This window comes from Homalodisca vitripennis, chromosome 2, assembly GCF_021130785.1.
Source record: "Homalodisca vitripennis isolate AUS2020 chromosome 2, UT_GWSS_2.1, whole genome shotgun sequence".
In the NCBI taxonomy this organism is placed as follows: Eukaryota; Metazoa; Arthropoda; class Insecta; order Hemiptera; family Cicadellidae; genus Homalodisca; species Homalodisca vitripennis.
Window position 1 is genome coordinate 18,792,110 of NC_060208.1, and position 15,280 is coordinate 18,807,389.

At 36.6% G+C, this 15,280-nt stretch overlaps 1 protein-coding gene across 3 annotated transcripts in view; it reads right to left on the minus strand.

Moving 5' to 3' along the window:
* The window catches only part of LOC124353626 (protein-L-histidine N-pros-methyltransferase), a 257,555-nt gene that overhangs the window by 17,384 nt on the left and 224,891 nt on the right, over positions 1 to 15,280 (minus strand). For 2 of the 3 annotated variants that reach the window (XM_046803552.1, XM_046803550.1), the window contains exons 5-7: positions 11,786 to 11,961; positions 9,782 to 9,871; positions 6,150 to 6,273 (exon numbers count right to left, since the gene is read on the minus strand). In XM_046803552.1, coding sequence (XP_046659508.1) covers positions 6,155 to 6,273; positions 9,782 to 9,871; positions 11,786 to 11,961 — 385 coding nt within the window. In that variant the 3' untranslated portion in view covers positions 6,150 to 6,154. Of the gene's footprint in view, positions 1 to 6,099; positions 6,274 to 9,781; positions 9,872 to 11,785; positions 11,962 to 15,280 lie in introns of those variants that run through there. The other variant, XM_046803551.1, reaches the window with a different exon arrangement.

The following is a 15,280-nucleotide window of genomic DNA, read 5'->3' on the forward strand; positions in this document are numbered from 1 at the left end:
AGAGCTACTGAACCTGATTCCCACACATTATCTGTTATTTGACAACCAATATACTGAATTTGTGTTATGAATGAATTTGAACTTTCTAACAGGAACTAAAGAATGATTAATGATATCTTTGCTCTTTGTAATAGATGTAAAGATAAATTATCTGACAAGACCACTGCTTCTATTATAAGATTTATTTTATACCTTGTTAACTTATTTATTTCTCAGGTTATAAAAATAGAGAATAATTAATAGTAGGAAAAAAACGTTTTCAGTTATTATGCCAACTAGCAAAATCATGATATTTTATGGGTAGGTGATGGTTTGTATGAAATTTTCTGTTTTAAGAATTGATGCCTTTTTAGTGAGCTACATGAACAGTGTGTTGCAATAAATACATAAACATTATGTATCACGTTATCACTTTAACAAGCACGTCTGAGCAGAAAGAATGGAATGTCACACAAGTGAGTGGGACCGGGCTCTTGGAACATGAGCTCTACATCCAACATGACGGGGCCTCAACCGTTCTGTGGTATTTCCAAGTGTGTATCCTTTTGGGCCGTCTCAAAGTGTGTTCACACTGAACGTGAGAGAAGGTGGAGACTATATCCAGGCCTGAGAATGAGTAGATTAGTCCTGCAGTCGCCTTCCCCCAGGGTGGCATCTGATCTTCTCCCCTAGGTAGATCGATGTCTTCTCAGGTTGTGGGTTTAAAAACGGGACATAGTCACCAAAAAAAGAAGCCTCTTCACAGAGTCTGCATTGTTCACTCTGCAGATGGTGTGATGGGCAGGAGGAAACTGCTGAACACCTGCTCTTGGATTGTCCTGCAGTAGCAAGGGAGTGGTACGCCATCATTGGTATTCTGGACTAGGGTGGAGAATTTCCCCAGGAGGACCTGATCGGTTGTTTAGGCGGTTTATAGAACTACTGAAACTGTGAACTGGCTGGTCTTATGGTTTGCCTCTGGAGTGTGCAAAACTCCTTGAGTGCATGACAATAGGCTGTCCATAGAAAAAGAGTAATATCACAGCTTACACAAAAGAACAAGTACATCACTAGTCTTCTGTATTGTTACAGACAGGTATTTAATGCTATAAAGCAACTGTCTTGTCAGTGTTGTCTATATTGGATACTAAAAATTTTCATATCTGCACTCCCCACCAAGTTTGTAAACTCACAGCGCAATAACAAAGGTATGATCCCTGTCCGTGATGATACGTTCCTGGAATGGTCATTGGGAGATATCCATACTTATCCTAATCTCTCTCCACTGGGCTCATAGGTTTGTGGTTTCCATGTAGGTTTTAGACCTTCATCCCCCTTCCTGTCCGTCCAATAGTCCCAGTATGCTTGTGGCTTCCATGCAGAGCAGCTTCAATGATGAAATGTCTCGGTTCAGTCAGTAATGGTATCTGAGAAAAATCCAGTCCTCCATGACTTTTTTCTCTACCTCCATTCCTGTCTCTCTAATAGTGCCAGTATGCTAATGGTATCTGAGAAAAATCCAGACCTCCATGCCCCTTCCTGTCTCTGTAATACTGCCAGTACGCTTGTTGCTTTCACCTGAGTTCAAATCACACACATAACTTGATTGTGAGAATCTATACTAAGGTCCAGACAGTGCTGTGTCTGCTGAGAATTCTTTCTATTGGTCAGAAGCCAGACTTTTTTCATTGATCCAGTGTACCGGTTTCATTAATTTAACCATAATAACAGCAGCATTTGTATCCTTTGAGAATGAGAATGTCAAAGGGCAGTTCAGTCTTAAAATTTGAATACATTTTCTTAAAAAATTTTGTTAAATCTTGTGCAGCCATGCAAATTAGTGGCCAAATCTTCTGCCCAAGGTAGATCAGAAATCCTTAGCAAGTAGTGATAGTGTGTAAGAGTAAGTGCAGAAGAATCAGGTGGCTGGACACGTGGTCAGAAGGAGAGAGGAATGCAGATTAAAACAGCTTATAAAAAGAAATCTTTAAGGAAGACGGTACTGAGGAAGGCCATGGCAGAGATGGTGGAGTCAAAGTAAAATCTGATATAGATGTAGTTGGAGCCACAGAGGAAGATACAGAAGATCGGTTAAAGAAGATATTTAGTCATGTTGGTGTGACTAAATATCACCTCAGATAAAGATGTCGTTGAAAAAGAGAAAATACATTCAAATCAATCCAAAATTGTAGGTTCCTGTAGAAATATTCTGGTTCTGATTCTTATATACTGTTTCTAAGACCTCTGTAGTCCATAATGACTATTGGAAGATATCCCACTTCAGCATTCATCGATTTCTCTCCACTAGGCCCATAGGCAAGGCTTCCACTTGGATGATGAAATATCTATGGTCAGTCAGTAATGTCATTTAGAAAATCCAATATCTTTAATTACGTTTGGTGGAGTTCTCATTAAATGTTATTATTAAATTGTGTGAATTTTATAATGTAGATTTTACTTAAAATATTATTTAGGTGACATCATATAATTGTTATGAATTTAAACAGACCTCAAATAATAACCTACAATGGTCAAGTTGATTGACAAAAAGTGTAACATTATCACTAGAAATTATTGATGCTTAGTAGATGTGAATTAGAATAGTAATGTTTTCTAGAATAATGTTATACTGGGTAAATAAAACATATGGATACCCCATATTTTTAACAACATCACCTAGAAAAACTAAACAAAGTATATATCTGTAGAGTACAAAACTGCACTTTTTGGATAGTACCAAAATATTGCCCCCTTGCTTCCAAATTTTGGGTCCAACTTAACTAAACTAAACTTAACTAAACCCCTGTCAAGTTACATATCGTTTTAAAGGCCTTTATGAAAGAAAATTAACAGTGAAAATTAGAGGTAACAATCTCAGGCCTAATACAAAATGGCGGTTAATTCAAATTAAAAATATAAGTAACCTCAAGACAACATGGCTTCATACAGAGCAAGTCCACAACACAGTTATACAGCTGATTGAACTGTTTGGGTGGTACAAAGTTCCAAAGCAACGAGCAACTGTAGCAAGGCATTTGACTGCATACACTATAACATTATAATTTAAAAAAAGTCAACTCTACATCACAGGAAAGGAATTAGACAGATTCAAAATTTATTTAGGTAAGAAACTGAGTTAGCATATCAGGAGTATATGAAATATGATATCAGGTTAGTATATGAATTAAGAGTTAGCATATAATGGCAATGACAAATAGACAGGACTAACTGGCTATTAAACCAGACCCAGTGTCACTAAGACGAGGAGTGCCATAAGGCTCTGCAATTAGACTTATTTTGTACATACTTATAAATAATGGCTTCCCTAAATTCCATAAGATTTAGAGAAAGTGAAGGAAGAGCAGCTAGATTTTAATTCTTATGTAGCTTACAAAACTTAACAGTTTTGCCACCTAAACAATCTGATTCTACTAAAAATGAAACATACCAACTTATGCTTATAAATAACCAGTAATCTGCACATAACAGCTGTGGTGGGAAGGGTTGATACTACATCAATCAACGCATTGGTCAAACAGATCTCACAGCTCAGCAAATATTTTATAGCAATCATGTATACTATGCCAACTGAATTCCACATTATTGTGATTCAATGAATGAGACAAATCAGCAATCAATTAGCCAGAAGTATAGTACTCTTTGAAACACAACTCAGATATTATTTGCCCTGTAACATTTCCACTCAAGGGGTAGGTGAGCCCTTTTATACGACAAAGACAACAAACCTGGTGGCGTGCTGTACCTGATTGTACCCTTGCACATAGTTTCTTTATTGAACACCTGTGTTAGTCTTTGATAAGGGCTGCTGGTATCTCTAGATTGTTTCAGAACCGTTCAAATAATGCCTAATTGCTAAATAAATCTTAGATACTGAACCAGACAATGCTTGCACAGTTGCTTCAACTTTCTGCTCTTGTTATGTCTACTAATATTTTTAATTCTCAGTTTAGTTCCTATTTATTTTATCCTTATTACAGTAGTGATTCTTGGTGAATACGATCGATGAAGACATCAGCAAGTTGTCACAAGATCACAAAAATTAAAATGAAATTTTAGTAATGAAGTCAAACGAGGGATGTCCAGGAAAGATATTTAGGCCTGTCAAGGTGGTTGGCTGGCTAGTAGGGAACTTGGTGTAATACAGGGGTGCTGTGGTTTCGGCCAAGAGGTTTGAACAACGTGGGAAAAATGTGCTGGAGCATTGTTCTAATTAAGTTGCCAACATGTAGAAATTACGACAATATCTTGAGAGTACCGATGAGGATACAGGAAAAAGGAATGAGCAGTAAAAAGAAATTTTGAATCTTAAAAAAATATTTATCCCAATTTTAATACTTGCATAATTCAATTAAGTTTTTATATAACTAATACACAACTGTATTGAACAATGTTGAAATATATATTCTTGGGTTTGAACGCCAAGGGTAATTACTAATGGATAGGAAAATCAGCAAACTGCTCTTGAAAGCTTCCTTCTAGGGTCCACTGATTTGAAACACATCTTTATATGTTTCTTTCAAATCAGTGGTCTTTAGAAGGAAGTTTTCAAGGTAGGCCTGCAAATATATAACTGGATAAAATTATACACTCATATATCCATACGCACTGAATCCAATTATTACACTAGAAAAATGTATTGTCACAATCATTACAAAAAAAAGCGTAAAATAGAACATTATGGACCTCTATTTATTCAATTAAAAATACTCCCATTTAGGAATTTGTATGTTTATGGTGTTAAAAATATTTTTCAATAGAAGTGTTGCAAATCGTAACAATCCAACAAGATGTATAAATTGAGAAACGATAATTCCTTGCCTGTTCCAAGACCTTATTTAACTGTTTTTTAACATTTTTATAGCTACAATGCACCAAGGTTGTATAATGTTGGAAATATGTTTTTTTAAACGACGATATGTCAGGTTACTTTGGTAGAGTTAATGGGTTAATGTTGAACATTAATGATATTGAATGTTTATTAAAATCTCTAATTTAATTGTGGTGTGCGTGTGCACGCATGTGTGTGTTTACGATTAATGTTTATGATTTTGTACAGGAATTGTTAATGTTCAAATAGTTTTGTGTTATATATTTAAGAGGAAATTAGTAACATTGCGTATCTCATTTGGATATTGTATAAGCTTATATGAAAGTAGGTAATAAAATAGATGTAAATCTAAATGTTTATTGATACAGTATGTAGGTTTTTGGGTGTGTGTCAATACTTTGTGTAGATAGAATTTTCTTTTGCAGTTAAATATTCATTAGCAGTGATTTTCATATATTTAATTTAATATTAACTTTTTATATACATGTAAATGACAGTTGGCATCACTTTTCTCTGTAGGATTAAATATGAAGGTAACCCCAAACGGGCTAAGCCTAGGGGAACCGATTATTTATCAAATTGAATACAATAATGTTATTAAACTATGTAAATTGACTTATAACATTCATTTTGGTAAATAAAAAATTATTCTTATATTGTTCTCATTATAAAATATGAATTTAGCTTTGATAAGAAAATCACAAATGTTTATTTTATAAAGGTGATAGGTTCCGCAAAGAAAATTGGATTCATTTATCCAAAGTGAACAGTTTAGTCCTCACTAAATTTAGTACACAACCATTTGGATGCCTTCCTCGAAATATTAACTCAGAAGTTCTGTCATCAATTCCGCTTAAAATAACAGTAAACTTGTTACTTCTAGATTCTTTTCGGAACAGAAACAATATTCTCGAGACTTAAGTGGTTGGGGAATTCCAGAAGGAAATAATTTCTCAAGATTAAACATATTTGGAAGGGGAGTAAACATAGCTATAGTATTATCTGAGTTCCAAGAAAATTAGAGTATTCACTTTATTACGCTCATATGGAGGTTTGATATCACATGTAGTCACTTAGCGGTTACTTTTCTCTCTTTATGATTCAATATTTGTCACATCTTTAATCAAATATTAAAGAAAACATGCTCTTGGCACATGTATCATGCATGTCAGTTATCCACCTATTTCATGACTGCCTGAAGGCAAAGTAAAAGTAGAAGGTTCAGAATGGAATATCTGTTGGAATAACAGAACAGGTTGAAATGACACAAATTTAAGTCAGGAGCGAATTGTATTTACTGTGCCAACAGTGATAGTGGTACCTGTGTCAAGACGTGAGTCTGGTCACGAACACCACATCGTCCAGCCAGTAGTAGGCTTGGTGAAGGTCCCCCTCGCAGAGGTACGGCAGCTTGGACCACCTGACCACCGTGAACCCTGCTGGCTCTGGAACATTCAGAATCAAACTTCATTGGTTCATCTCAGGTTAGTAAAGGTTACAAAACACTACTTTCAAAATCTTAATATTTACAAAGTTGTTTGTCTAGAAAAATGGGTTAACATAAGTTTCTCAAGCAAGGTAAGCTTGCGATGGAAATACAAGGAGGAAACATTGTGTGTTAGGTCCAACGATAAGGACTCCTACTAGAAACTGTGAATCGAGGGGTGCCACAAGGCTCTGTCCTTAGCCCTCTTCTTTTCTCAATTTACATCAACGACTTATCTGCTATGATCAAACACTCATTTTTTCACCTGTATGGCGATGATTTGCAAATTTGCCGTCACTTTCCCGTTTCAAATTATCCAAACATTGTTGCTGACATGAACACTGACACTGACGCTATTGCAACGTGGGCCTTCACGGTTTCGGGGGGTTCCTTAGGACCATCTGTTTCGGACCTTGTCGGGTTGACAATATCGTGGCATAGGGTATGGGTCGATGGCTTTGTATGAATAGTGATGGGTGAATGTCTGTTAATTTCCTTGTAATTTTTATTTTATTTATTTATTTTTAATTTCATGAAGAACCTTCTTTTTATTTTATATAAATATAGATTATCATTTTTGAATATAAAACAGTAATGTAGACTATACTGTGGCTCTTGTTTTACACTAATATTATCGTTTATAAATTTATGGTTATGTGTAAGAGAGGACTTAATAGTCCTAACCTCGCCAGTTGAATATGTTTTTCTTTGTGTTCAATAAAGACATTTTTCATTTTAAAAAAAAACCCAATGAATTTTCAGAGAAGAAATTTCATGTTTCCTTTGATAGTACATCTTTGGGGCTGATTATCCGAGAACATTGAACCAAACGAAACCACTTGCACCAACTGTTGGAGATGCGTAGCACTGATGTCCTTTATCGACTTCATAAAGTTTCAGCAATATAAGCGGAGCAAATAGATAAAGGAATTGAAGTATGAAAGAAAGAGAATGATGGGAAATGCTGTTGTACCCATAATACTGGTCCATCTAATTCACCCAACTCCCCATGTGAGATGAGTGGAGAGACTAACTGACTTCACAGAGCTTTGGTAGTCTGTCTTGTTTCAACTAGTGAAGTTCATAAAAAATGGCATTTTAAACACAAACTTAATTTAGTATCCAGGATTATCTGAACAATTTTGGACTACGAACACTGTCAAATGACTAAAAACGAGATCCTCAGTTTTATTTACTTGTTTCTGTATAATAGGGTTTTAAATAATTTTGCAGATGCTCAGAACATGAATGATTTGAATATGATCCTGATCCTGGATTGTCAGGAATTACATAACAACACCTTTACTTCATCTAAAGGAAGATTTCTTAAAGCTAGTCTCAATTTGGCTCTGTGGCATGGCAAAATCTTTATGACTTGTTTAGAGTCATCTGCGATTGGGTGAAAAATTAAGGCTTCTAATCTTGAACTCTTGAGTGTTTCCATAACCCACTGGTGACGATTAACACAAGAAAATCACTTTAGAACATGCCCCTCCTCCAAACTTCTCTTATGACCTTCCAAGTAGCTCTAATTTATTTTTTTTAACAAATATACACTGTTACAAACTACTTTTTACAAATAATATAATTAACGTTTTTAATCCGTGTTAGATTATTTACTGAATAAATTAATTACAAATAGTATTCTCCTTCAAACTGTTTCACAGTTTCATTTACTTTGTTAGTAAACTGTTTTAGTAATATATCAGATTACATTACTGTACATTAATAAACAGTACAAAGAAGGTTAGAATAAATTATTATTGAAATAAGTGATCATTGTATTGAAATTTTAATTGAATACAACTATACTGTTGTCATTCATTCAGACATACAAAATACTTCATTCACCTAGGTCTCATTCATTCCCTAATTTCTCACCTGTAGCTTTGAGATCAGTTAGCCAACCATGTGGTTTCCTAGTTGTTTACCTTAAACTCGTCTATACTATAAAACACTTCTGAGACCAAAACGCCTTTAAAACGATCGTTTCCGGCTAACTATTGACAAATCGAACTCCTTATTGAGCAGGCAAACGTTCACAAGTCTCCCAGTTTGATAGTCCTCTCTGCCTCTAGTTTCATATGAGTGTAAGTCTCTACCTCTTATGTGATCGCACTTTGACTTGAAAAAAGCGATGTTTCTAAAATATAGAAGCAAGGAATCAATAGTTAAAGATTTTTTGACATTGGCTTGCACGACTCTCTCCAGTGAAGTTTTGAAATTATTCAGACTGTTTTTTTATGGTTTGAAAATCTGGAAAGGTTTGCGTTTACACATCCTCCTCATAAGATAACATCATAGGCGAAATGTGGATAGACGATTCACTAATATGCCGTGAAAAGCACCTGAATTGGGAAATATTTTGGAAAATTGTCTCAACAAAAAAAATGCCTGAGGCTAATTTTAAACACACTTTGTAAATGCAACAAACACCATGTCAAACCTTTATCGTGGTGTATACCAAGGAATTTAGTCCTTGTTACTCTGCAACAGAAGTTAGTCTGAAAGAGTTCAGTATCCCATTTTTTGTCATGACAATTGCAATCTTCCAGATGATGAAAACTTTCTTTCAATAAGAGCGAGTTCTTTCTTGTGAACTCTATCCAAACAATAAAAAGGCAAAGGAGTGATGATTTTAGATATATTTTTGATAATAAATGCAGTAATATTGCCAATTCTACTAGATGATAGCTTTTTCAAGGTTATGGTGGCAGATTGGAGAACTTTGACTAAGACAAAAAGAATATAAACTGTCGAAATTCCTTTTATCACGGTGAATAATGAACCTCTCAAGATTCTAGAGCTCTAATGTTATTGTTTTGGAAAGTGTCACTGTATTATTTAGACCATAACACACTATTTGATTACAATAGCCAATCATACAATACATTCACAAATCACACCACCTTAATTAATCAACATAATACATAGATTTGTAAAAATATATATCTGCTAGGGCTAATGGATTTTGATATTTCTGAGAATGAAGAAAGAAGATCACAGTGGTCCACCTGAAGATATCTGGTCAAGAGCTTTTGTGGTGCCAGCCAATCATGTTAACCATAACAAATCAACCTAATACGTAGATTTGTAAAAATATGTATCTGCTAGGACTAGTGGATTTTGATATTTCTGAGAACGAAGAAGATCACAGTGGTCCACTTGAAGATATCTGGTCAAGAGCTTTTGTAGTGCAAGCCTATCATTTATGGCTCAGTGCCTTCGGAGATGAATTTAGTGCTGTCCCAGAAGGACATTTGAAGTGGTTAAGAATAGTTTACACTTATTTATTTATTTCCGTTTAGAGTGCTTACCCGACCACATCATGAATCAACAACCCCAAAAGTTTTCCCACCAGATACACTGACAATCTGATAAAATTGGAATAGCCAGTTTTTAATAGATAAACCCTTGCTTACATCACATCATAATCAGTCCAATAGTCATATATAGTAATTACTGACCAAGAATGTTGCTGACCACACTAGCTGCTTGCTGCTCTAGCGTCAGTCCTTGGATCGGCAAAACTTCCATTGGCTGATTCCCCTTACCACCTGCACAGATCACAGTGTGATGATGAAATTATTACTTGCCCAAGAAAAAATAGTGACACTAATATTTTTTGGGACAAAATTATGAGTGTTGATGAAGTATAAAATCATCATAATGGTTACGATGAAGCTGCCAGTCCATCAATCTTAACTGATAACAAGTATGACAGTCCATCTCATTAAGTCCATCATCATATTTGTCTCATTGGCTGAATTTTTAATAAGTGTATGAGTGGTGAGCTCTTTCCCACTCACCAAAAGTATCAAGATTGCCCGAACTGTCCCAATCTACAAAAAAGGTAATATGGGAAATATTGCCATTTACTGGCCTATCTTAATAATACCAGACTCTTGTAAAATCCTGGAGTTATGCTTAAGTTAGGGGTCAAGAAGGATTTTGATTGTGATGTGCATGAGAAATTGAATACCAAGCTTGTAAGCTAACCATTTAAGGATGCAGCTCTGCGCATAATGCGGTTTTACCATAAGATTAGTTTACTGTAGTTACGTTGAGTGGGGAGAATCGGTTCTGGAGTTAACATGGATAATGATCAACAACCTCCACTCTCTTGTTTCATCTCTTCTGTTGCTGATAATACTACAATATTTTCAAGAAATTATGTATATATACTGCCCATATTCCAGAAGACTAAACACTTCTAGAAGGGTGGCAAATGTCTATGGGACCAAGTGCTTACAAAGCAGGTGCTCTCAAAAAGCAAAAACCTTCTACAAACTGAAAGCTTCTTATGGCCGGAACCTATTAGAGCACCCAAAGGCTCTAGAAGCCAGAAGATATCATAAACCAAAAGCTAGGGCTATATCGCCTATGATGGCTACTGGCAAGTATCAGTGGAAACTCAATATGTAGTTGATAAGAATGTAAGAATGTGTTGTCATTCACTACTGGGGGATGGGAAATACAGGGTATTTTAGATTATAAAAATGAAATAAGTCAGCAGGCAGATCTAAATACCAACAATGAATACAACTCACAATAAATTGGTAAAACTGATACACACTCAACAGTTTCAGATAACGCAAATATTTCGGGTTAGGGTTCACTTCATGTGTGTGATAAAGACTTACTCTATCAGCTAATAAGAATTTTCAGCCTGCCTTTAGACTACGGATTGGGATTTAGTTATGTCGTCCTCCGCACATCAATTACAGATAGTATTTGTACAACACATCTTAGCTTCAGTTGGAATAAATAGTGCAACAACAAACAAAGGATTCACCAATGCAATATAGAAGCTAGTTATTGTTATTCAATGGGCAGTATTGACCTATAGTTCACTGCTATCCTCAATGGTTTCTTTATCTCCACCCCCCCCCCCACCTTTTACAGATAGTATGACATATTATCAAGGGTTCAGTTATTTATAATGCAAAATATCCAGGATTAAGGACACCTCAAAAATGCGATAGAAACTCGGGCGTGAGATTGATGGTTTGGAATTCTGTCTTTCAATAACTCTTGCAGGAAAAAAACGCAAGCAAAAACATCTATATGTACATTCAGGCCCGTACTCAGACTGGGTTTTTTGGAAAATTTTATTGGGGCCCGGGCCCTCAGGGGGGTCGGGCCGGGCCTTGCCACACGTCTATTTGAAGATACCGTATCGTGAAGAGGCGGTGGAGGGACACGAGGGCCCGACCGAATATCCTTTTCGGGGCATGCCAAAACTGAGTACGGCCCTGTATACATCAATTATGGACCTTACGTGATTCTCTGTCGTCCTGGGAAACTAGAGAGAAACTAAGAAGAACGAGAATTGATGTTTTTGACCCAAAGCAGCACTTCTGTTATGCAACTCAATGTTCCAATATATTTACCCAGCAGAAAGTCTAAAACCAGATGTACAAGATCCAGCTGGAAAAAAGTTAGAAATTAAAAAACTCATAGCACCTTACTGTTTTCAACATATGGCTGGAATGGCAGGACGAGCGCAAAGATGGCCTTGCCGTTGGGTTTCAGCGCTTGCCTCACCCTGTTCAGGATGTGGTAGGGACGGTCGCAACGATCCAACAGGTTCAGACAAGACACCACATCGTACTTCCGGTCGCTCCATCCGTCAACTTCAAGTACTCTAGAGAACACATTCATATTTTGTTATTAATAAAAAAATGTTTAACATTTATGAATCGGGCATACTCAACACATTTAACAAGTCTTATCTTACTCACTCTGTAGGCCTACTATTAAAACCCGTTATTCCCAAACACATCGCTCACATTCATGTGCCCTTAAAGCTGTTGCTGCCTCATAACAAATCATACCATGAAAAATTCTTTTATTTTAAACGGTCCAACAATTATCGAGACTAGAAGTTTTCGGATACTCATTACTCAGATCAATACATCTTCTAGATCATCAAAATAGTAATAATCTCCTTCTCCATTTCCACTTATTTCAACTTCCTTACTAACTACCATTATAAGTTAGAGTAAAAATTCAGCAAATCTATTTCTTAAAGATGGGTTTGAAATTGTATTGAGTTTGTTAGAAGAAATTATTTCATGGTAACTGTAATTTCGATTGATGTTTAGTTGAACTCGTATTTAGATTTGAACAAATATCGACCTCACATAAAGGCATTCTTTGAAGGATTGTAGGAGTCTTTTTGATTGTAGATCAATGTTCCTGTCTTCAAATAATCTCAATTTTTTCCTGTAAGCAAACATCATTACTACACATAAAACAGCTATGGCGGGAAGGGCTGATTCGATGCGAATGTTGAATTTAGCTCCAGTTAACCTTCCTCTTACGTGCAGCATCAGAAATCTGATGCTGTTACAGACTTGACTCCTGAAATCTGAAGTCATGTTCGTCTGAAAGGATCCAAAAAAATAGTCGGCGACGAAGAACGAAACAGTTCAAAACGAACCCTCCACCGCATCGTTTCAACATCAGAGACACCCAGATTAACAATATCAGACGCTGCACTAAGAGAAAGGTGAACTGGAGCTAAACTCAACATTCACATCATACTGTCACACCAAACATTCTTCAAATCGTGAAACTCTACTTCTATGTTACACATAACAATGTATACTCTCAAATGATGACAACATTTCTGAAATAGAAACAATAGTTTCTGGGATTGCAAATTCAGATCAAACAGTTTACTGCTCAACAGCACTCTCAATTGGGGTTTAGTGTATTATATCAACTCGTGACGTTTGACAAGCACCATAACTCTGTCGACCCCGAACTGCGAGCGAGCGGATGACAGATTGTTAGGCCCCTGATATATATTATATTACAAGGCCATGAATATATTCATGCAGTGTATGACGGTGATATTAATCTGATGGGTCCAATATGCAAACTGCCAGCAGACCGCGCTATCTGGCCCGATACCACGGCCCATTGCACATTGGACCTTTCTGGAGTGACCTCTACCCCCCCCCACCCCCCAACACCACATAAACTGTTTTGATCCCAGTTTCGATTTGTAGGGTGTGAAATGTCACACTGGTGGTATAGTTGACATTTCCAACATTACGGACCGTATCAGAGTCAAATAACGTTTTGTTCATGGACAAAACATTTGATAGTAAAGAAAGAGGTACGAAGTGATTCATCATCACTTTAGATTAAAAAGACTATTGAATCAGCTTAGGAGCTTAATAAGAAAACTAAGCTGGACAAGTCTCCTGAATACTTATCTATTGAGTAATAGCTTTTATGGCACAAAGAACTTAATACTTTTTTGGATGAAGTTGCACTTCGCAATATCTTATTGTTTCAGGAAGGCTGTTGAACAGTTATTTGGGTCCAAGGTATTGAATTGACTTTTTAAATACGCTAGTCCGGAACACAGGTATGACAAGATTACTCTAGTTTCAAATCTGTGAGTAGGCATTGGACAAATTGGAAAGATTATTAAAAGTGAAGACTGAATATATGAAAATAGATTCAAGAGGCCCTCGGCAGGGAAAATATCTTGGCGGCTGTCACGACATCCTAGCCCACAATTGATCAGAATTGTCTGCTTCTGAAATTGAAACACTCTCTGAAGTGAAGACTTAGCAGCGGTTCCCCAGAACATGATGCCGTAACTTAGAAGAGAGTAAAAGTAGCCGAAGTATACAACCGGTAAAATGTTTTTGTCAAGTAAGGTGGATAAGTCCTCAAAGAATATATATAGCAGCAGAGTTTGGAGCACAGAACGTTTATGTGATGGTTCCAATTTGAATCGATATGAAGTCACAAGAAACTGATGACATTTGACTTCATCATGGAAATTATATTCGGGATAGCAGCGTCATCAGACTGTGTTCCTAGACGAAAATGCATTATTTTGGTTTTATCTGAATTAAAGAAACAAGGCTTCAATTTGGACCAAATGCTGAGGTTTTCCAGAACTGAGGAAAGTTTCTGATTCAGCATTTACAGCAACACTTGTATCGTCGATATATTGAACAATGTGACCTTTAACTGAGTTCTGGAGAAATAGAGTAATGAGGACAAGACAAACAGAAAGTTCTGCACAACATTGGAAACTTGGTTATGGTCTAATATTCATAGTAATCGCCGATGATTTGTGTAACTCTACGTCTGAAGTCAACGGAAAGTGTGTATTTGCCATTTACTGTTTATACTCCATGACGTCCGCACCATTTTATAACGACCATTGGATTTTGAATAGAGAGTCCGACAAAATACTGAGTATCAGAGAGTGGTTTGAATGGTTGCCTACAATCGAGAAGTCGATGGAGTACCGGGCTCGGACAAGTTGCTAAACATCCACTTACGAGCAAATACACAATATAATACCTCGCCCCCGAACCTTTTGTGTTTATCCGAGCAACAAAGGAGTCTTTGGACAATTTGTTGACCAGAAGTTGCGCGGCGTGGGCGACCCACGACCCGGAGACCACATTTACATAGAATGCACGACCCAACAAGCCGGTAACACTTACAGTTTTTCGCACATCGATAAACCATCAGCTGATTGTAGACGACGATACGACAGCTGATGACAAGTGGAACTGCCCGCGCACGCGCGTCTGATTGCATCTGCAGACAGTCCGGGGGGAAAACGGCACAGATAAACATCGTTCGCTTAATTTACTAGTTTTATATATATACGGGAGGTTGTAAATTTTTATCCGCCTTTTCAGCCATCTAAAATTGATTTACTTCCTTGAATAAAAGCGATCGCTGTAGATTTAATATTATGGATAGTGTCCTATTTAAAGAATTCCGATGGGGAGTCAAATGCTCGTTTATTGATAAATCAAAATAATAAAATTTTACTATTGAGATTCGGTGCGTACCAAATTAATGCTCACGAAGTATGAAGTACAAAAAGATTACTATATTCCGAAAGTCTGGCCAACCTCCCATAAAGGACTTTTGAAATGGCCCGACTTCAAAGGTCTATGAATCTATCTCCTCAC